Consider the following 23,064-nt stretch of genomic DNA (forward strand, 5'->3'; position numbering starts at 1 on the left):
GCATTGGGGGTAACTACAGCGTCCACGACCGCAGCTTCGGGGGCATCTGTTTCAGCTGAAGCTGGCGGAGTCGGCTCATTGGAAGGAGGAATTTGGTCATGAGAAGGTTCAGAGGTCCCCGCCTCTCCGGGATATCCCGCCTCAGGAGCTTCAGCACGTTCGTCAATGTTGTAAGTTTGGACGTACGCCTCTGGGCCCTGATCCCACACGAGTAGCTTCTCCCTCATGGCTTCGGCATCATCTCCCAGATAGCCTAACACCTCCGGGTTCACTTTCCAGAGTTGATGCATGAGGACCACATGCGATATATTAATAGTCCTATTCAGTATCACCTCAGCATCCTCCTTCTCCTTCAACCGCTCCGCCTCGGAGGTTGCCAGCTGTGCTTCCGCGGCAGTTAGTTGGGCCCTCAATTTTTCCATTTCGGCCTTGGAGGCATCCCGCTCCCCCTTAGGAGAATCAATCGCCTTGCGCTGCTCCCTATTTTGGTTCAGCACGGATTGCTTCTCGGTCACATGCCCCCTGGCAGTGAATTGCAAAGCCCCGATCTCTTTATCCTTCTCGGCGAGCCCCAACTGAAGCATAGACACGAGATCCCTGCTCCTCTTATGGAGTTGCTCCTCTTCGTGCAGCTTACTCTGAAGAGTGGAATATTCCTCTTGCCGCTTAAGGAGGAGATCGTTCTTTGATTGCAAGTGGGCTTCCAGGGTATCTTTCTCCACCTTGGCTTGGGACAGCTCTTCCCGGAGCTTGGAGTTTTCGGTCTTAATCCCATCCGACCGCTGTCTAAACTCATTCTCTGCCTTGGCCCGGTACTCTTGATATTTGGCAAGATATTTCTTCTCCGCCTCTTCTTCGGCCGTGCGCCGGGCCTGATCAATCTTCTCCGAAGCCCCCAAGGCCTGTTGGGTCAGTTTCTGTTTCTCCGCCTCCAAGGCCTGGCGAGCCAGTTGGCTCTCCTCCAGCTGAACCAGAGCTGCACCAACCTCCCGGAACGAGCGTTCCGCGATCATAGAGGCCTGCAAGGAAAGACAACAGGATGAGCTAAAGCAGGACCGAAAGACAGGTGATCCCAAAAAATAACAACTGACGGCTTACCCCGGACAGTTGCTGCTTCACAGCGTGTGTCAGCAACAGCGGATCCTTGCTGCTGCTGATGGCCCATTTCTCAGAATTGAGCTCGCATAAGCTCAGGGCCATGTCCTCCATCATCTCAGCTCCAAACGGCGCCAATGCACGTCCGAGCCTAGGCACCAGCCTCTTCTCCAAGGCTGGACCATCCAGAACCGCTCCGGCCGGGTGAAGAGATCTCACCCCCTCGGCCAGCTCAGCTCTCTTCACGGCAGACAAGTTATCTGCCCTTCCCTGAGTAACGGCCTTCTCCGCCTCTAACCGCCTCTTCAAAAAACTATCGGCCCGTCTTACACCCTCCAGGAGAGCAGCGGGAAAACTGGTTGGCTTCCGCGGAAAGTGGAACTTCAGGCCAGGCAGGGGAAGATTGGTTGTCTGAGAAGACGGAGACCCCGGAAGGGTGGACCCCCTTTGGGCTGGAGGAGGAGGCAGCCGGGGTATTAAGGCCCCGGTCTGTTGCTTTTGCTGCTGCGGCAGCAGAAGTAATTACCCTTGTTGCTACTGCTGGTTTGGATGTTGTTGTTGCTACTGCTGCGGCGTTGGTGATTGTCTCTCTTGTTCCTGTTGCTGCTGTTGTTGTAGATGTGATTGTTGTCGTTGCTGTTGTTGTTGCCTTCGACCGGGAGAAGAGTGTCTAAGGCGTTTGTTCTTAGCGCCCTCAGCATCTTCTCCGGGACGCTTGCTCACCCCAGTTGTCCTCACGGGGAACACAAGCCCTTCCCCGTCGCTACTGCTACTAGAGACCATCATAGTCTCGGAAGGCCCGTCAGCAGGGGACTTCTCTACCCTCGGAGACGCTTGCGCCTCGCCACTTGTCTTCTTGGGGGAGGCAGCCTTACCTCCCTTACCAGCCTTGGTCTTCCGTCCTTTCCCCGTGGACGGGTCTTGGCTGGTGGTAGCCTTCTTAATAAGCAAAGTAACCCTCCCCAACATCTTGGCTTCAGGATACTCTGCAAGAAACGTACAAAGCAAGGTTAACGAACCAACGGGCAATGAGAAAGAAAATAAGTAAGAACCGGCAATCAACAAAAAAGCACAAGCAAGCGCGCCAGCAGGGAACAAGAAACGAGAAAAAGAAAAGTTTGAAAGGGACGACCATGCACGAGAAACGTGGATGGCCTTCCCCGAGCAAAACAAAACATCGCTTCCTGCTCCAGGAAGCTCCCGTACTCCTTGAAGTCCGGGAATGACATGCTGAGAGAAGAAGGGTCAACCATGATGACACCTTCTGGCAGACTACCATCACTCAGACACCAGAGGAGCTCATCTACCCTATCGCAATACCTGTCGAAGGGTATCCTACGCGGATCTAGCCTAAGGAAACGGGGATCAAACCCCATCTGAGAGGTCCGGGAAACCTCAGACAGGCTGGGGGTGTGGATCAATCGAAAACTAGTCTTACCTCTCCCGGAGGTACTAGCCCCCGGAGCCCCTTCGTTAGGGTAAGCCGCGGCGTGGCGAGCCTCGATCTCCTCTTCCTCCGGCTGGGGGTCGGGGAACCTCTCCGCCCAACTAGGAGATAGAGTATTTTCGTCCCGAGCTGCTTGGGTGATCACCTTAGACAGCTCCAGGGCAATCTGCTCCCGGATGTCAGCCGACACCTGAGTCTGCCCCCTACCACTTACTGGCTCGATATTTTGGAAGGAGGCGAGTAACCCATACTCCCTCAACGATTCGGAGGTCACAAGTCCCTCCACTCTCAACTCTTCCTCAGAAAGCCCTTCGTAGAACTTGGACCTCCTTATCATCTCCGCGCAGCGAGGTGTCCGCGGAACGACTTCTGCAAAAATCAAATACAAGCGTTAGAGATCCTCCCAAAAGGCAAATCAAACGCAAAGAAACAAAGTTGAAAAGGAAAAGAAGGAGCACTTACCAGGGATTTTGAAGTCCAAAGATAGGGCTGGCACCCTCTTCAGCGGGAAGCCAGTCGTCAGGAACCAGTATTCTCGGAGGTCTGGAACCCTCGCGGTATGACAAGTGGGACACATCACGTCCGGGTGCCTTTCTAGCCTGTAAAACCCCACCTTGTCTGAATGACCCCTCATAGGCTGAGACTTCAACCCGTAGAAGTACAGCACCTCCTCCGGGGTAGGAGCTTCCAGCCTCCGGGACTTGCAAAAGATGAACCACCCTGCTAAGAGCTTGTAGCTGGGAGGAATTAACTGGAAGGGGGCAATCCCCGCCTTCACAAAGAAATTGGCGAAGTAACTCCTTAGGGGCAAATGCGCCCCACACACTATGTGTGCCCAACTCCAGGCACCAAAGCCCTCGTGACTCTGGCTAGCTGACTCGCCCAGCACCGACAGACGGTGCCACATCAGACCTGGGATGTTCTTCAGGCCTGCCTCAGAGGAATACAGCTCCAGCATGCCATAATTCCTGAAAAGGTTCGGCTTTTGGTCCATCTCCCAGATGGAACTATTAGCGATTGGTGGGCTAGCCGCGACCACTTTCGCCTTTCCTTTCCCCTTTCCACCAGCGACAGGAGAGCCCTTCTCTTGGGCAGAGTCAGCCTCCCCCACAGCAAGGAGTTGTTCCTTTGAGATGTTCGTCACTGGACAAAAGAAAAGAAAGAAGAAAACACTCTAAGCAGTCAGCACCCTTGTCATACCCTAGTGGTATCAAAGGCGTCGGGGAGACCCTCCCCGAAAACTGCCTGGAGAGGCTCCCACCGAGCTTACCGAGGGGTTGGCACCATGCCACCCGAAGGGCAGCAAGGAACCAGACTCAGACCCCGAGCCTAAGCCCACCAAAAGAAGTGTTTTTCCAAAGAAAGACACCCTAAAGGCGTTCATGCTTATGCCCTAAAACAGCAAAACAAGGGACGACTTTCCAAACGCAAATCACCAAAGCATGCAGAAAAGGCTACTTATCGACTCACAATCGATCACATGCCTACCAAAGCCCTATTCACGCATGCACATAAGCAATAATGGCAGAAACCTCTACTCTAACAACTACCAACAACCTAAGGTCTGAGAGGAAAGAGCAAAGTAGAAATACTTACTGATATTCGGGTAGTTGGAGGTTGAAGAGGTAACTGGATCACTGCACAGCACGATCGCGAGAAGTAAAAGCTGCAAAGACGAACGGCGATTCAAACCAGGAACTTCGGGGAATAAACCCACTGCCAAATCAAAAAGAAAAGTTTCCAGATACTTACCAAAAGAAATGGCAAGTTCAGGGAAACGTAAGCTGGGAAGCCTGAGAGTTCGAAGGTTTGGAAATCTGAAAATCCTAAAGATGGAGAATCTGAAAGCGTAAAGAGGAAGAAAGGTCCTTTCCCTCGTTTTTATAGCAGGGAAGAAGCCGTTTCGAATTCCTCAAGTGGACGGTCCCGATCTCCCCATTCCGTGTGCGTCAGATCCAACGGCTGGAGAGGAAGCGACGATCCTATTTATGACTCCTCGGATGGGAATAAAGTATTTATTTCCCATCATTACACCACCTCGGGCCCTGAGTACCATTAAAAACCGTCAAATCATTAGTCAGATGACTGACGCACGCATCCTCAACCAGTCGCCTCACGCACACGTCTTGGTCACAGAACCATTCCCAGAATGACACGTGATCCTTGCCGCACTTGAGTACTTGATCTCAAACAGAAGAAATTCCTTTTCTCTTTCATACTAATACTCAGGCGGGAAAAAGGAACCCTTCCGGGAACACAGAAGGTGCCCCCTCGCCTAGTCTAAGAAACTGACTGTACAAGCTCCCGGATCTCTCAAAGCTCCGCGACCTTGGGGGGTAAATGTTATCCAGATTTCCGGATAGCGTCTAGATTGATGACCTCGGGGAAGCAGAATTATCGATGTCTTTCACGGTAGGTGACCAGAGCTCGCGGATGGACAGAAAGGCTTCGCCTCTCCTGTCTGGTATCCGGATTACTCTTCCAAGCAAGCACAACACGGAAACTCGTCGACTCTCCCGGACTCCCGAAGAATACCTCTCGGGGAGGCCCCTTCCAGGAGAGGCTCTTCGAGTGGTCTCCGCGGAAACAGTTCCGTGCCTTGCACAGAACAAAACCGAACGGTCGAGTCCGGGAGAAGGCATATTTGGAATGATATCCGTCTGACACAGGATCCCGCCTGACACGCCCGTCAGGTCAAAGCCGCACACATCCCAGCACGCCTAAGGGTACCTTTTCGCCTACTGTTCCGCTGACAACTTGGAAAAGACGGCTGACTTTGTGTGTTCCCCATACTTTCACGTAAATATACCCACATAGAGTCTTGTAGCCATGCGACTACAGTAATTGTATCCCCTATTTATGGCTGGTGTAGTTAAGACTCATGTACGTAGAGAAAAACCCTAATCCGAAACCCTAGCTATAAAGACCCCTTCATTTTACAAGAAGAGGGACGACCAACAAATCACATAGCAAAAACTCTACCAAAATCTCTCTAGCTTCATCTTCTTCAAGAGAACCCGAGAGAAACATTGTGAGTGTGTGAAGTTCTTGTGCACCAGCCATCTTACTGTAACCTTTTCCAAGTATAATAACATCGACTCGTGGACTAGGGCTTGTTAACGCCTGAACCACGTAAAAACATTGTTTGTTTAGTTACATTTCAGCATTTCTACAGTTCTTATCTTTTTATTATTCTGTTAGTTATTCGTTTCCGAAAAACTCGGTAAACACTTTACAAAATAGAATCCAACCCCTTGCAACTCCAAGGGTCTCCATATTTATAGGGAGAGGGCACCTGGGGGTTGGCAAATGGGGGTCATCTCGTGACCTTCTTACCCATCATGTCACTTCTGTGACATTCATGATTAATTCCTAAAACTTGACAATGAAGTGTGGTCTAATCAATAGGTAAGGGGGATAATGGGTCGCATGGCCCAACCCAGTCGTGGGCGCCTGAACATGCACATTTATGCTGCGTGTCCGAGAATTCAGGGATGGATCAGACACGTGATGTCTAATATATGCACGTTTACATTGCGTGGTTGACTTTATAAGGGGTCAGAGGTGCCAACTCAAGCTCGCACCTCGAGCTTGATGTACTCTCAGCTCGTGATGTCCATACTTCTGACCCGACTCAGTAATCTCATTAAGCCTTTGGTTACCTCGAGCTAAAGAGGTAGGACCTTGTAACAGCAGCTCCGAGTACATGGCATCCACGTGGCTGATATAATTATGCCATTTCTCTGCTCACTAATAGCCCGTGGATATTTAGGGCGTACACATATATATAGGACAATTGTTTTATAGGAGCTTTATTTTAAGCCCTACCGGTAGGGCTCTCAGTGTTTCTCGACCCGTGAACAGTTTTTAGCGCGATTTTTTTTTAATGATCGTGTATATTGTAGCTATTTAGAGCATCCTGCAAATTTTCAGAAAATTCCGAATAGTTTACAGTACCGAAAACTATATTCAAACATATTGTTTTCCACGCGCATAAAAAAAATTAGTCACACGTGCAACAACATGTTTAAACCTACTTTTCGGTACTGTAAACTATTCAGAATTTTCTGAAAATTTGCAGGATGCTCTAAACAACTACAGTATATACGGTCATAAAAAATATTGCGCTGAAAACTGTTCACGGGTCGAGAATACTGAGAATCCCACCGATAAGGCTTAAAGTGAACCCCTTGTAAAAAAATTCTCCCATATATATATAACTAGTTTAAGTAAAGTACCTTTCCCATTATTCTTTTATATTTATTAGGATAGAGAGGGACAAAGTTTACCGATTCCACTATCCAGTAGCTGGATTCCAGCTATTTTGAATATATTTATATTTATATTTATATTTACATTATAAAATCATCATGAACAACTGTTTTTTTTTCTAGTTCTTTTATCTTATTAATTATGGTCATAATCTTGACATATTCTTATTTAGCTTGACATATACAAAACTATAGATGCTAAATATAGGTCCATTAAATTCTTTCATAAGCCAATGAATAAAAATACTACATAGAATTACAATTTAATCCCTTTGAAAAAAAATTACAATTTAATTGGAGAAAATAAAAAAGAAAAGAAAAGGAAAAAAGTTTGACTTTTAGAATTAAAATGCAAATGAAATGTTAACAAACTTTGTTGGAGAAAGAAAGAGCGTCAAACTTCGATTATATGGTCATGTGTGTAATGGGATAATTGTGTTAAATAAATAAAAGGTAAAAGGAAGGATGGGTTAATTGTGTTTTGTGCGTAGAAGTTGCGCTGTCTTTCTCGTAATTTAATTAATTTATTTTTGGTGATAGTTGTTATTTTGGTCCGAAATTATAGAAAGAAAGAAAAACAAACAGAAAATTCAAAATCTCTCTTTGATTTCTTTTCCCTTGTGTTGTTGTGTGTCGGTTCGTATCTGATTCTCTCTCCTTTCGTTCGGACAAACTTCCAAATACAAAGCTAAGCCTTTGGTTTTCTTTTATTTGGTTTGAGCAACAACTTCTTCTTCCTCATCTCTCGGCTTCTTTGCCATCTTCGTGTTTCTCTTCCTCCCCACGCTGCCGTCAGATCAGGTCAGATCAGATCAGATCCAGCCTTCGCTGCCGTTGGATTAGGTTTCTTCTCCTACCAGATCTACTTTTCTTTTTTCTTTTATTTATTTCACCTTTTTTTTCGTTTAAATTTTGAAATCTTTATTTTATCAAAATAACAATAATAATAATAATGATTTTTTTCTTCATTTCTGATGATTATGCTATTGTTTCAAATTATTATTCTCCCCGATAAATCATTCTTAAAAACATGCTCCAATTCAGGTTCGATCTCAACTAACATTTTATAAAAAAACCTAGCTCTGTATATGTATATGTTGAATGGAATGGGATACTGGGTTTTTTGTATGTGTTGTTGAATATCAATGCTGAAACTCTAAAGTTGATGGGTTTCGATTCTTCGAAACAGGGACGAGTAGGTCTTGAAGCGCGTACATACATTACTATTTTTCGATGAAGAAGGTCTTTCATCAGACCGTGAGGGACCTGTAAGTTTCTAATTAAATGCGAATGTTTGTTTCTTTTTCCTCTTTCTAAATACCACACAAAAATGGTCTGCAAATTGCTATTAGATCCATTTTGAAATAATTCTTTCATGTTTATTACTATATTAATTTCTCTATTTACTTTGTTTCGTATTGATAATAGAAAAATGCCCGAATTATGCTCTTAATGTGTGTTTTCGGGTTTTCGCAGTAAGAGAGAGGTGAATAAGAAAGTTCTCAAAGTTCCTGGAATTGAACAGAAGGTAATTATTTGGTTATGGAAATTACGTTCATTTATGAGTTCCAATTCTAAATTACGTAGCATGATCAAGGTGTTTTTTTTAACCAAATCCAGGTTCTTGATGCAACTAGCAATGAGCCTTGGGGTCCCCATGGATCACTTCTTGCTGACATTGCATTGGCAACAAGAAACTAGTAAGCTTTGTGTGTTAGCATATTGAATTGGATTATTTGTATTATGCCTTTGTCTTAATTACACAATTTTGAATATTTCTGCAGTCATGAATATCAGATGATCATGACAGTAGTTTGGAAGCGAATTAATGATACTGGCAAGAATTGGCGTCATGTCTACAAGGTCATATTCTTTATCTATCTTTCTTGTGCACTTATCTCATACACACTCAAAGTTAATGTTATACTTGTCACGATCACTATTATGTGATATTTTTCTTGGTATTGATGATATTCTTTAATTTAATTATTTCCTTGGACATTCGTTCTGGTAAACATTCTTTGATTTATGTTATCACAGATGGGTAATTGTGTTTTGACATTGCGGTAAGTCACTTTAAAACTGATTTATTTTTGCTGCTCAGCAGGCATTAACTGTTTTGGAATACCTAGTAGCCCATGGGTCGGAGCGGGTCATAGATGAGATCAAGGAACATTCTTATCAAATATCTGTAATCACCTATATTCTATGTGATCTATCATTATTTCATTTTTTCTAGTTTTACAACAGTGTAATCACTTTGTAAATGCTTTGATTTAAATGATCCAGTAATTACATAATCTTGCATGTGACAGACATTGTCCGACTTTCAATACATTGATTCCAGTGGAAGAGACCAGGGAAGCAATGTGAGAAAGAAATCTCAAAGTCTTGTAGTCCTAGTGAACGATAAAGAAAGAATAATTGAAGTTAGACAGAAAGCAGCTGCAAATAGGGACAAGTGAGTTTACTTTACATTATGTAGTTTTTGTCTTCTCTTTTTTGTCCATGTATTTTACTGTTATCTATGGCCATGATGTTGAAGCTTGATTGCATCCCCTCTCATTTTTCCACGATTTTAATAATTTTTTTTTCTTTAAGATGTGCATTTGATGTTAGCTCATTGATGTTATCAGTTTTGAAGGCCCTTATGAATGCACATTTAGTTCTATTAAATTAAGCTTTGTGTTTAAACTTCCTCATTTCAAATGAAAATGAAATATCTAGTGTAAAATTAAACATGATAAAGTAAAAGATGATTTATATATTTTTTTCTTTTAAGTTGCTAAATCTGTTTTCAAATCTTGTGAGTACCATTACAAGGTGGAATTGTACCTTTTTCTGCATGCGTCTTATTTCTATTATCATAAGTACGTATTAGTCCTTTTTCTGCAAATTGCAAGTGTATTTGTTTTATTTATATTTCCTCCTCCTTTTTAAGATGCATTTAATTTTTCATGTACTGTATACCATATGTATATATATATATTTTCATTTTATGTCTTCTACTTTAAATAATTAAATTTCAATTTAAGAGTTAACTCTAGTGTAGTTCAATGTATATAATCTGAACATTCTCAAATATTTTTAAATTGATGTACAGGTTTCGCAGCCCATCATCATCAGGTGGGATGTATAGGCCTGGTTCAAGTCCAGGTGGATATGAAGATGAACGTTATGGAAGCAGGGATGACGATCGGTACAGCAGAAATGGGGAAAGAGAATGGGGCTACAAAGATGACGATCGATATGGGAGAAATGGGGACTCCTATAGTCGTGATGGAGATCGCTATGGCAGAGAATATGAGGAGCGCTATGGTAAAGATGGTTATAGAGATGACGATTACAGGGGAAGAAGTCAAAGCATTGATGATAGCCAGTACGGTCCAAGAAGTAGAAGCTCTGATAGAGATAGAGAGCGTTCTTCTTTTGATGATGATGGTCAATATTCCTCTCGGTATGTGCTTACTTTAATAGATTTTTGTTAACAGTTTATTTAAGGGCATTTATTCTATAATTTTTCATTTTAAAATGTTGTCTTATTATCTCTTTGGTTGCTTTCCTTGTTTTGCTATATTGTAAATAGTTATAGACTTGTAGTGACAAAATAGTAGGTTACTTGTCTTGTGTTGTTATTTTTTTAAGTATCTCTGGTACTCGCAAAGTTTATCATGGAGTTTCATCTTTTACACTAAGATCATGTCAAGTGTGAAATTATTTAAATCTCAAAATTAGTACCTAACTTATGCTTTTTATCTTACATGTGGCAGTGGGCCCAGAGGTGATGATTCTCAGGATGGAAGGTAACTTTATGTTTATTATATGCATGTTCATTTGGTACTCTTACATACAGCAAAGTAATTGATACGGGTTTTTCTTTTGCAATTATTATTCTTTTTTAGCAGGCGCCTTGATAGGAAATTCTCCGAACAAAATATTGGTGCACCTCCTAGTTATGAAGAGGCTATAAGTGACTCTCGAAGTCCTGTTCACAATGAAAGGTTATATTTTTTTCCCTGTTTTAGCTAACAAACTTTTTTGCTCCTCGTTGTATGCCTAGTCCTCATTCCACAAGAATGTCTGATAACAGGGATGGAGAAACTCCAACAACAGTTGCTCCTAGAGGTTCTTCTCCACCAATCAACATTCCAACTTCTTCTCCACCAGTAAGCAATCAACCAAACCAACCAAACAACAGTGATACTCCTGTTCCTCCTCTAAACCAGGAAGTACAGACTTTTGATGAATTTGATCCACGAGGTTCAGTTTCAGGTGTGAATGTACCCCATGACATGTTCAAATTGGAGACCATCTTCAGCTGCTACACTTAATCAATGTTGACACTGACATTCTTATTTGTCCTTTTGAAGATCTTGCACAATCCTTTAGTGTGAAAATGAATTGTAGATTCTTTTTCCATAAATATTTTGCTTCTTGCCTTTTTTGTGGTTAAAGGTCACATCATTGATTTCCTTATTTGATTTTCACTGTTATTAATTTTTTTTTTTGGTTTTATACTTTTACCTGGCATACATATTCACATATTTCATGAACAGTTGAAAACAATATTTATATTGAATGATGCATAATTGCTCAAAATCATACCAGTTTTTCAATTTGGAATGCATGTTTGTTACCTAATTGAGTGACAGCATGTCAGCATCATACAAGGCCCAAAATAATATTAGTAGACATTTTGTTGTTTCCCTTGCAAGTCCCAATGGGAGCCAAAATGCACGAGATTTAATGTGCATGCTATTTTTATTGTTAAAAGATTCTTTTTAAGAATTCAGGTATTTCCTTGTAGAGCTGAAATTTCTACATTGTCAATCTTTGCTACTTGTGATTAGTTTAAGAACCTAAGTTTAGCTAAATTGGTGTTGGTTACCCTGCTTGTACATTTTTGCAAGTGAGCTCTCAGTATTGTCAATTTGTAGAATTCTGTTGAAGTTGCTGATTAGTTATACACTGCACATGATTTAATTCATATGAATATATCTTTTGATTTCTTTCCAACTAAATATTTTAGCTTGTCTTGTACTGCGCTCGTAGGAGAAAAAGTTTGGGCTTTATGTAGCTTTATCTTCATGATAAGATGTATCATGAAACTCATTCTCTGACCCCTTGTTTATCAGCTACTCCAGCTAATGCAAATAATGCTGAGATGGACTTGCTTGGCTCCCTGGCATTGGCTATTGTGCCAACTACTTCTACCTCAGAAGCTGATTATAATGCAAATGCTGGTTCAGCATCAACTTTCGTAGCAGCACCTGTGGCATCTAATGTTGTAAATCAGGTAGCTTTGTCAAAAATATCTAGACTAATATCTTTCTATATGACGATTTTGCTTCATTTGACAACAAAACTTTATTTATGAAGCAAAATCACATTATAACATCTTTGTGTGTTTGAAAATATGATTATATATAGTTAAACCTAATGGCTAACGCTGTTGTTGAAGAAATGTTTGTGTCAAGTATGGTAATTCAACTTAATCAAGATAATAGTAATATGTTTTGGAAAACTTGTGGCTATGTGTTCATATGAAGAACGACTTCTAAAGTACCCTCTTAGAAACTTAATGGATAATATTATGTTGCTTTTAATTATTAATTGTTCTATAGATAATATTCTTGAATTGAGAGTATATTACTTGGTGCAGTCATTTGATGATCCATTTGGTGACACACCTTTCAAAGCCATCCCTTCAGACTCTACCCAAGCTCCACCACAGACTTCTGACACAGCTTTCAGAGCTGAGCTAGCCCTTTCTGTAGTTCCAAAAGCAGACAATTTTGACTTTGGGGACTCATTATCTGGCATAACTTATTCTACGCCTAGTTTCTCTACTGTTCAAACCCCTTCAATGAACCCAGAGTTTTTGCCCCAGGAGCTGCCCACTTCACATCAGAACACTGATATTCTAGCAGACATCCTTCCCCCTTCTGGACCATCACCTGCTATAACTTCACAGCAAGCTTTTTCAGCGTCATCAACTCAAACAGCACAGCCAGGTGCTAATGCTTTTGGCAGTTTTCAACCACAGCCAGGATCTCAGGTTTCTGTTCCTCCAAATATGGTTCCTCAGATTCAAAGCAGTTCTGCTGGGCATTATGGGAATTATCTTTCCACCGGACCTACCTCTCCTGTGACCTCACTTGCAGTTCCGCAAATGCCAACCGGACCAACTCAATTTATTAGTGGACAATTCGCTCCACAACAACCTTTTGCAGCTCCAAATAATGGAAACTTCTATTCACAACAGGGGACCCCTGCTGTGTCCATGAATCCACAAACCACAATGGGACATGCTGGACAGTTTAATAGTGGGAACTCACTTCAACAACAGTCTTCTACTTCCCAAATAGCCCCACAAGCTGCTTATCATACTCCAAGTGGACCTACTGTGCAGCAAAGCAATGATGTTCTTGGTAACCTTATTGGACAAACAGGATCGAACCCTTCAGTGGCTCCACAGCCCCCTAAGGACAAGTTTGAGACCAAATCAACAGTTTGGACTGATACACTAAGCAGAGGGCTAGTCAATTTGAATATATCTGGACGTGAGTGCTTAATTTCTTTTCTAGAGACCACATTTATACCACGTTTTGACATTTCATTAGAATAAGTTATGAATATCTACAATGCCTGATCAGTTTGACAGCTCTATTTTTTTCTTTTTAATGCAGCTAAAATAAATCCATTAGCAGATATAGGAATTGATTTTGATGCCATTAATAGGAAGGAAAAGAGGTTGGAGAAACCTGCTGCAACTCCTGTGACATCTACTGTAAATATGGGTAAAGCCATGGGGTCTGGTTCTGGGATGGGTCGTGCCGGTGCAGGTGCACTCAGGCCCCCGACAAATCCTATGGTTGGTTCTGGGATGGGTATGGGTATGGGTATGGGTATGGGAATGGGTGGTGGTCCTGGTCCTGGTCAGGGTATGAATTTAGGGCCATATGGAGGGATGAACCAACAACCCATGGGGATGGGCATGGGGATGAATATGGGTATGAGACAACCGGCTTTGCCTCCTGGGTCAAACATACCTGGTGGTTATAATCACATGATGGGCGCTGGCCATGGTCCTCAACAACAATATGGTGGTTACCGATGAGATTGAATGAAAACCCTAGAGTTTTTAAGTTGGAAATTAGGGGTTGGTTTTTATTGTTTGCGGTCCCATCTTGACTGAGCCAGTACCCACACATTGTATTTTTTGATCGGTATTGTAATTTTCTTCCAGGGCTGATGTGGTTGTACTTTTAGTCTTGTCTTGATTGTTAATCTGGGTCGTCATTTCCTTTTGGTTCGCAAGAGCTTTTTGTCTGCACTGCTGCTTCTAGCTGTTGTGGTGTTGTGTAGTAGAGCGATAACCATTCTCAGGTTATCTTCCATCATTTTTTCTTTTTCTGATTCTGTTTCATATATATATATATATTTGGTCACTTGTCAAAGATTACGACACTTCTCTCCGCACACTTGAAAATGATATTATCATTCATCATTCTATCGCTATGTTGTGTGATTATTTGTGAGTACTTACATAATAAAAGATTATTCTGGTTGATATCCATTACATACTTTTGGGTCTTGATTCTCGAAGATGACTGGATTTGCTAAACTACGTCTTCTCTATTTAAAGCACAATGTTATTTTACGTATTTTAAATTTGCATTCTAATCGATTTATGATTCGGAAGAGCATAATTATGCCAGTTAAGGCTTGTTTGAGTTTCGATGCATATCAAGGAAGAGAAATTATAGGAAATAGTCCAAAATAAAGCCAACAAGAAGCTAATGTCTTCATTTTTAAAATTGTAGATAAATGACCATTTTACATTGTTGATTATCTAAATTGTTTTTTTTTATAATTTATTTATTTATTTAGGATTGTATGACTTTAATATAGTGGTATATGTATATTAGTTTTGTTTAATTAGTTTTTATTTTAAAGTTATATTGATTTTTTAAGTTTTTTTTATAGGTTGTTGGTATATTATTTTTCAATTAAGTGTATATGTTTTTTGTAGTATGGTATATAATTTTTTTTTTGTGATATTTAATTTCTATTTTATTATACATAGTGGTAGTATATAATTTTGTATCATGGTATATATATTTTAATGGTAGTATATAACTTTGTTAGCATAGTATATACATTTTTGAGTAATAATTTTGTAAGTTTTGATGGTATATTATTTTTCAACTCAATATATATATTTTGTGGTATAGTATATCATTCAACAATCTATAAAAAATGAAAAAAAATCAAAATAACTTTAAAATAAAAACTAATTAAACAAAATTAATATACATATACCATAATATTAAAATATTTAGAATAAAATAGTAATTTGTTAAATGGTGTATTTTGTAATATGTGATATTAAATAGATGATTAGGCTATTTTACTACAAAATTAAAAACATGAACATTTACTTATTTTCACACAACATCAAGGTCATTTTGCACCATGTCCCTATCAAAGGAACTACTGTGGAAGCATCCAAAAGGTTGCCTTAAATTGCTATATCATTATAAAATATTATATTTTGTTCTCTTTCTCCATCACTATTTGGGCACTACTAAAAAAGAACTCCAATGAAGAATAATTCCAAAAATTGTCTACTATTGTCCCACTTTATTAATTTATAATATTTTGATTATATTTATATTTAATAGTTTTTTCAAAAAAATTGTTAATTTTAAAAGAAAATTATAAAGGAGCAAGGAATTTCTAACAGAAAAACTTATTAACTTATTATGAATAAATATAGGTAGCATATTTCTTGAAAGGAAATGTGTCTTGAAATTTTAAAAAAATTTATTTTATTTGTAGATTATATTTTTAAATAATAATTAAATGCATTTTTTTTTTAATTTCTCTCTTTTTGGCCTTTCATTAGATTTTGTTGAAGTCTAATAATTATTCATGTTGAGTTAATTACTATAATTGTATTATATAAATAAATATGACTATATTATGATAAAATATGTGTGAATATGAAATTATTGTATTTTAGTTAATTAACAAATGTATGAAGATTTTATGTTTACCAATTACAAAATATAATTTTATAAATAATTATTTCATTTGATTTTTATGTATAATTAATTTGAAATACAAATATTAAGTTATTTTTCTTTATTAAAAGTTTTAAATTATTTTTTTTAAATAATGAATAAGATTCATGAGTTTAACAAAAAAAAATGTAATTCAATTAACATGAATCTAACCAAATATTTCAATGCAAAACCAAATACATTTTACAAATTTTCCCAAGTATTAGGTTACTTAGTAACTTTATTATTTATTTTGTGTTACTTAGTTTTAGAGTTTAGACTATTGTGTAGTATTTATATCTCTTATATATAAAAAGTGTGTACATACCAGAAATTTTTGGTTTTATTGGTTTTTTATTTTTTATTTTCGTTAATTTTAACAGAATATTCTTATATATAATGGTAGATTGTAAACATGACGTAAACTTAAATAAACTTAAATAAATAATTAAACAAATTAAAATAAGATATTTTTTTAGATATTTTACAATGATAATTATTTAAAAAAATAAAACCATATGTTTTATAACTTAAATAAAGTATAATTAAACTTAATCTTAAACTTCGCGTATTAGAATAATATCATATTAAACATATAATATATATAATCTACTATCAACTAGAAATAATTTTTTTTATTTTTTTTATAAAAGAATTAGCAACAAACTTAAATTTAGAATCCACGTATAATATTAATATTATATTAAATATATAATATACAATCTCTTGTTGTCACTCTGTCAAATTCAAAAGTTAGAACAAACATAAACTTAAACAAAAATAAATAAATAAAAATATAATATTTCTAAGATATTTTATGATAATTTAAATAATTAAATTATATTTATTTAAAAATAATAAAGTCATACGTCTTAGAATAATATCACGTTAAACATATAATATATATAATCTATTATCAACTAGCAACAAATTTCTTTAAAAATAAATAGCAACAAACTTAATTAAACAAATTAAAATAGGATTTTTTGAGACATTTTATAATGATAATTATTTAAAGACAATAAAACAATACATTTTATAACTTAAATAAAGTTTAATTAAACTTAAACTTTACGTATTAGAATAATATCATATTAAACATATATTATATATATAATCTACTATCAACTAGCAACAAATATTTTTTTTTTAAAAAACTAGCAATAAACTTAAATTTAAAATTCACGTGCAATATTAATATAATATATAATCTTTTGTTGTCTCTACCATATTAAAAAATTAGAACAAACATAAACTTAAACAAAAAAATAAATAATTAAAATAAGATATTTTATAAATTTTTTAGAGTGATTGTAGCTTTTTTTTTTTTTTTATCAAATTCACCTAAGGATATGCAAGATACATTAGAAACTAGGGCTAGACATAATTTGGTATGGGCCGAACAACCTGGCCAACCCACACCGAAATGCAGGCTGAAAATACTATTTATAGTTGGGCCGAAGCCCAGTCAGTATCTACAGTGACATCCCGACCATTTCTGGTTCGGTCACGACCCAAGGATTTCATGACCCTACCCGACCCAACCCACACCGAAGATCCATATCATATATATATATATATATTTATAAATATATTATATTTAATATACCTAATATATAAAGGAAAAAGTTCAGTTACCCTTAACACTTAAATTTCTAGCCTCTCAACTCTTTCAATCTTTCTATTTCAACAGCTTTAAGCCTTCAAGCATGGGAGATTCTACCCCTCTCTCATAGTCTCACTCATGTTCATTTTCAAGGCTTGAACCCAGCAATCACCTCATGATGCTCACTTTCTCCTTTACCTCTTTGGTGTCACGACTTCTTTCCTTCACCACGACACAACCTTTGTTCATGACAGTGACACCACAAATATGGCAGCAAGAGAACAAGCAGTCCTCCAAGTATCCAAGACTCTATAAATGTGAGTTCTTTCTAGCATTTCTTTTTCTTTCGTTTATTTAAAAATAAATAAATAGAGAAATCAGATTTCATGATTCTATAAATACTCAAAATTAATTATTGTGTATTTTCATTAAAACCCAGATCAAAGAAATCAGTTCCTTATTTGAATTTTTGAATGCTCAAAGAATATTTCGTCACTTTGTTAAACTCAGGTATGATTTGTTTATTTCATTGTATTTGTCTATTTGATTTCTCTATTTTTTTTTTTATTACTGTGTAGTGTCTCATTTATTTATTTGAATTATAATTTATGTTTTTGGTTGTGAATCATAGATTTAAATGGTGAAAATTATGCTTATGCTTTCTAAAGTTGTGGTTGCTTGTGAAGAAAAAATGTATTTTCTCTTCCAATAAGATCTGGACCTTAAAAGTTATTTTAATTCTATTTCAAATAAAATGTTTCTTATCTAAAGTTGTTGTGTTTCTACTTCCTACCTAGCTGCTTGGATAAATAGACCGAGTCATGATTTAGAGTTAAATTTGCTTAACTATTTTGATAATTGTGTTGCATATACTGTCATGGTCACATTTAAGTTTGTCATGGATGTCAAATTTAATGGAGTTAATTTGAATAGTTATTATTTGTTGTGTATTCTTTTTTATAAGATTTAAGTGAAATGATATTTCAATGTGTCAAAAAGATCCATCTTTTAGTGGTCCAGGCTTAGCCTGGTTAAATGTTCAAACTATTGCCTCTATGTACAATGTCTGTTATAGACAAATTTAAATGGCTTGATTTTGTGTATGTATTAATGATCATATCTTAGTTGCATTTTTGTATCTAGAAAACTAATGGATACTAATGTCTAACTCTACATAGTTGATTTTGGTTTGTTAATAATGTTCTTTCTTTCATTTTTTGGTTTGTTAATTCACATGTTTTTGTTCAACTAATATTTCTATGCTTTGTTCTATACTCAAATCTATTCTCTATATGTTATTTTAGTATCACTTTTTTTTTTCTTCATTAAAGTGTGTAAATTTAGTTTTTGCATCGTAGATAATAAAATTAAGGATAAGGCAACAAAGGAGAAGACCAAGACACGTATTGCCATTGATTGGTCGATTCAAATTTTTTATTTTGTTTAAATTTTTATGAACTATTTAGTTGCTATAATAATGACTCTAATAAGTTTAGTAATTGTGTTTGGAATTTGGATAACTGTAATATCTGGTATAATATTTGGCCAATGGGTTTTAATTTGATATAGATTTTTTTAAATGAGTTATAACCTAACCCTACCCAACCCAACCCTTAATGTAATTAGTAGGGTTGATTTATATATTAAAAATGTTTTAAATAGGTTAGAATTCTGTAGTCCAATGTACTTGGGTTGGTTCATTCAAACATCCTCAACCCGGCCAATCCAACCCATGCCCAGCCCTAGAAACTAAAAATAGTTTATGCATGTATACTACTCTACACTGTGACTTTTTCTATTATTATTTTATTATATTATTAATTTCTTTTTAAATATTATTGTAATTTATACATATGTCATGTAGCCATATAAATATATGTTTATGTCAATATTGTGTTTAGATATCATATATGTAGAGATTATTGATATAAATATTTATATATATTTTAGAATTGTAATTCATTCTATTATATATATATATTTTAAAAAGTAAATCGATTTTTATTAAAATTATACATAATGCTTTGCTCTATTTTTTTAATATATTTATGTCATACATTATATTAAATATATTTTATTTATTTTTATGATATTTTTTATTTATTTAAAATTTATATGATAAATTAAAAAAATATAATAAAAATAAATACATGTTTGAATAAATATGTTTACAACTTTAAAACTAAACAAACGTACATTGCACATTGCTCATACCTAGTATAAATATATATGAGTGTACTCAATGGTTATGTCAAATATATACCCGATGATTACATTAATTATAATAATTGGATCATTATTGAATGGTTGTAATTAATTTAATAATTGACGAAAAATATTTAATGAATGGTCTGTAACCTGATACTATATTATTTATTTAAAATATTTTGTTTCCTTATAAAATAGTAATTAATATTTATTTAACTTTATAAATAAATTTAATTATAATAAGTAATTTGTTAGAAAAATTAAGTTTTTAAATCAAAATATTAGATAGGGTTCTTCTAGCAATTAAAATTCATTATTTTTTTATTCCTTTTACTTATGTCTCTAATATAGATTTTTTAGCACTTAAATCAATGATCAAAATTTTTAGAAATGGATTTAACTCTTTAAAAAAATAGAAGAAGAATAAATAGATTTAACTTGGTCACGTGGCCAATAATAGAATTAAAAAAATATATAGATTTATTTTTTTATTTTATTTTTTAGTATTTATCTTATAGTGTAAGAGTGAATTATTTAAAGTTAAATATTAAAAATTTAATTAAGATTGTTGACGGTGAAATCTCGTCAACGAAATTAGATCGGAAAACTCAAAGGTAAGTCGAGTGAGGTTTTTGTAAGAACTAAGAATCAACTTTAAGAAAAAGTAGACACAGATAAATGATGGAGCAAATCCTGGTATATTTCTCAATAGCCTCTCCTTACAATGAATTTTCCAACCCCCTTTCAGGTGGTCTTAGGGTTCCTTTTATAGTAGGCTCTAATGGCCTTAGATACATAGTGGTCCAGGGGACCAAGTGGTACATACGTACTGTGTCAGGGGAGTGGCTTCAGAGGTTGTGGTCGTACACCCCGTACAGAAGCAGGTGTCAGGAGGATGTCTCCACTACTTGTCGGTACCCATGTCTAATGCGTGGTGGCAGGCGTAGTGGCGCAGGAGGTAGTGGTGTCGGCTCTGACCCATGGCCGTAGACGTACGGACCATAACTCCTATTCTTGCATAACCACTCCTGGCATTCCCACTACTTGTCTGGTAAGGGTACTATATCTGTACTCTGACTTCTTTAGGTTTGTAGGCACATTCCATATTCATGCATGTACCTTGCCCTTTGTGAGTATTCTCACCTCCAAGGCCATGGGCGAGGCCATGGGAGAGGCCATGGGCGAGGCCATGGGCGAGGCCATGGGCGAGGCCATGGGAGAGGCCATGGGCGAGGCCATGGGTGAGGCCATGGAGAGGCCATGGGGGAGGCCATGGGTGAGGCCATGGACGAGGCCATGGGCGAGGCCATGGGCGAGGCCATGGGCGAGGCCATGGACGAGGCCATGGATGAGGCCATGGGCGAGGCCATGGGCGAGGCCATGGGCGAGGCCATGGGCGAGGCCATGGGCGAGGCCATGGGAGAGGCCATGGGCGAGGCCATGGGAGAGGCCATGGGCGAGGCCATGGGCGAGGCCATGGACGAGGCCATGGACGAGGCCATGGGAAAGGCCATACCTCATTGCGAGCCCCTAGTGCGCGCGGGGCGCGAGGCCCCTGGTGCGCGCGGGGCGCGAGGCCCCTGGTGCGCGCGGGGCGCGAGGCGCATGGGCGCGCGGGGCGCGAGGCCCCTGGTGCGCGCGGGGCGCGAGGCGCATGGGCGCGCGGGGCGCGAGGCCCCTGGTGCGCGAGGCCCCTGGTGCGCGTGGGGGCGCGAGGCGCATGGGCGCGAGGCCCCTGGTACGCGCGGGGCGCGAGGCGCATGGGCGCGCGGGCGCGAGGCCCTTGGTGCGCGCGGGGCGCGAGGCCCCTGGTGCGCGTGGGGCGCGAGGCGCATGGGCGCGCGGGGCGCGAGGCCCCTGGTGCGCGCGAGGCGCATGCGCGGGCGCGAGACCTCTGGTGCGCGCGAGGCGCGAGGCGCATGGGCACGCGGGGCGCGAGGCCCCTGGTGCGCATGGGGCGCGAGGCCCCTGGTGCGCGCGGGGCGCAAGGCCCCTGGTAGGCGCATGCGCGGGCACGAGACCCCTGGTGCGCGCGGGGCGCGAGGCGCATGGGCGCGAGGCCCTTGGTGCGCGCGGGGCGCGAGGCCCTTGGTGCGCGCAGGGCGCGAGGCGCATGGGCGCGCGGGCGCGAGGCCCCTGATGCGCGCGGGTGCGAGGCCCCTGGTGCGCGCGAGGCGCGAGGCGCATGGGCGCGCGGGCGCGAGGCCCCTGATGCGCGCGGGCGCGAGGCCCCTGGTGCGCGCGGGGCGCGAGGCGCATGCCTTGCTGAGACATGGGATACATCCTAGGTGCGAAATGTCTTCTTGGCGTGAGGTCCTTGGTGTGGGACACCTCGGGGCAAGGCTAGGCGCATGAGGTGTTGGCATGCGCGGGGTGCTGCTGGAGTGGTGTTCGCGAGGCTGGGGCCTTAACTTCGAGGGGCACGGATAAGGGCCATGTGTGCATGACAAACACATCTAACAAGGTGATGCAGCTTGGAGGCCTGGAATGACCTCATGAGGCCTAGAGCTCTGCGAGTGTCTAACACTTCGATGGCCTATAATTACCTTCTGCCTTCATTGCGTACTTGGCGCCCTTGGTGCCCCTTAGCTATTTACTTCTTTAAGGGACTAGAAACTTCTTTTGTGTGTTTTTCTTATTTGGTGGATTTTCGGCATCCACACTTACCCCCCAGTCTATAGGGAGGCCTTTAGGCGTTCTTGTAGACTCTTCCGCTCCTTTTTATTATTCTCTTATTCTTCTTCTTTCTTTTTTTTTTATATATTTATCATGTTCGAGGTCCTTTGGAACCCACGCGAAAAGGGGGTTCGGTAGGCCTCTCTGCGATGCGTCTTAGTTGCACCTGTAAGGATATATTGACCCCTTGGGTTCTAGTTATCCTTTTATATATCTTCGCGCGCGCTTATTATATCTTGCGAGAAGCGTCCTTCTCGTCATTAGGCATAGTACTATTTTTGCAAGCGTCTTCTTTGAGACCCTTTTTGCAAGCGTCTTCTTTAAGACCCTTTTCGGAAGCGTCTACTTTGAGACCCTTTTGGATAGCGTCTACTTGGGAGACCCTTTTTGGAGGCGTCTACTTTGGAGACCCTTTTTGGGAGGTGTCTACGTTGTAGACCCCTTTTGGTGGGTGTCTACTTTGTAGACCCCCTTTGGGTGGTGTCTACTTATGAGACCCTTTTTGAAAGCGCCTACTTTGGAGACCCTTTTTGCAAGCGTCCACTTTGGAGACCCTTTTTGGAGGCGTCTACTTTGGAGACCCTTTTTTGGAGGTGTCTACTTTGGAGACCCCTTTTGGGAGGTGTCTACTTTGTAGACCCCTTTTGGTGGTGTCTACTTATGAGACCCTTTTTGCAAGCGTCTACTTTGGAG

At 39.4% G+C, this 23,064-nt stretch overlaps 1 protein-coding gene and 1 long non-coding RNA gene across 5 annotated transcripts; both read left to right on the forward strand.

Moving 5' to 3' along the window:
- Positions 1-7,366: 7,366 nt before the first annotated feature.
- LOC133818744 (clathrin interactor EPSIN 2-like) lies at positions 7,367-14,278 on the forward strand. 4 transcript variants are annotated; one of them, XM_062251777.1, is made up of 14 exons: positions 7,367-7,656; positions 8,003-8,081; positions 8,290-8,341; positions 8,434-8,513; positions 8,598-8,676; positions 8,918-9,004; positions 9,129-9,274; positions 9,917-10,270; positions 10,584-10,616; positions 10,716-10,814; positions 10,904-11,085; positions 11,949-12,109; positions 12,476-13,376; positions 13,503-14,278. In XM_062251777.1, the coding sequence occupies exons 2-14, from the start codon at positions 8,047-8,049 to the stop codon at positions 13,931-13,933; spliced, it is 2,640 nt and encodes an 879-aa protein (XP_062107761.1). In that variant the 5' UTR covers positions 7,367-7,656; positions 8,003-8,046; the 3' UTR covers positions 13,934-14,278. The 4 variants fall into 4 exon arrangements, with proteins under 4 accessions (XP_062107761.1, XP_062107763.1, XP_062107762.1 ...); XM_062251779.1 differs by having other exon boundaries at positions 10,719-10,814; XM_062251778.1 differs by having other exon boundaries at positions 7,368-7,656; positions 8,921-9,004.
- A 3,262-nt stretch (positions 14,279-17,540) lies between these two features.
- Positions 17,541-19,393, forward strand: LOC133816428 (uncharacterized). Its single transcript, XR_009885232.1, has 3 exons — positions 17,541-17,804; positions 17,927-17,997; positions 18,846-19,393. It is a non-coding gene; the product is annotated as an uncharacterized LOC133816428 (long non-coding RNA).
- The last annotated feature ends 3,671 nt before the right edge of the window (positions 19,394-23,064 follow it).

This window comes from Humulus lupulus, chromosome 2 (assembly GCF_963169125.1).
Source record: "Humulus lupulus chromosome 2, drHumLupu1.1, whole genome shotgun sequence".
In the NCBI taxonomy this organism is placed as follows: Eukaryota; Viridiplantae; Streptophyta; class Magnoliopsida; order Rosales; family Cannabaceae; genus Humulus; species Humulus lupulus.

Coding starts and splice junctions, on each gene's coding strand:
- LOC133818744 (XM_062251777.1), top strand. CDS start 8,047: ATGAAGAAGGTCTTTCATCAGACCGTGAGGGACCT. Junction 10,815..10,903: donor AGTCCTGTTCACAATGAAAG/GTTATATTTTTT, acceptor GTCTGATAACAG/GGATGGAGAAACTCCAACAA. Junction 11,086..11,948: donor TCCACGAGGTTCAGTTTCAG/GTGTGAATGTAC, acceptor CTTGTTTATCAG/CTACTCCAGCTAATGCAAAT.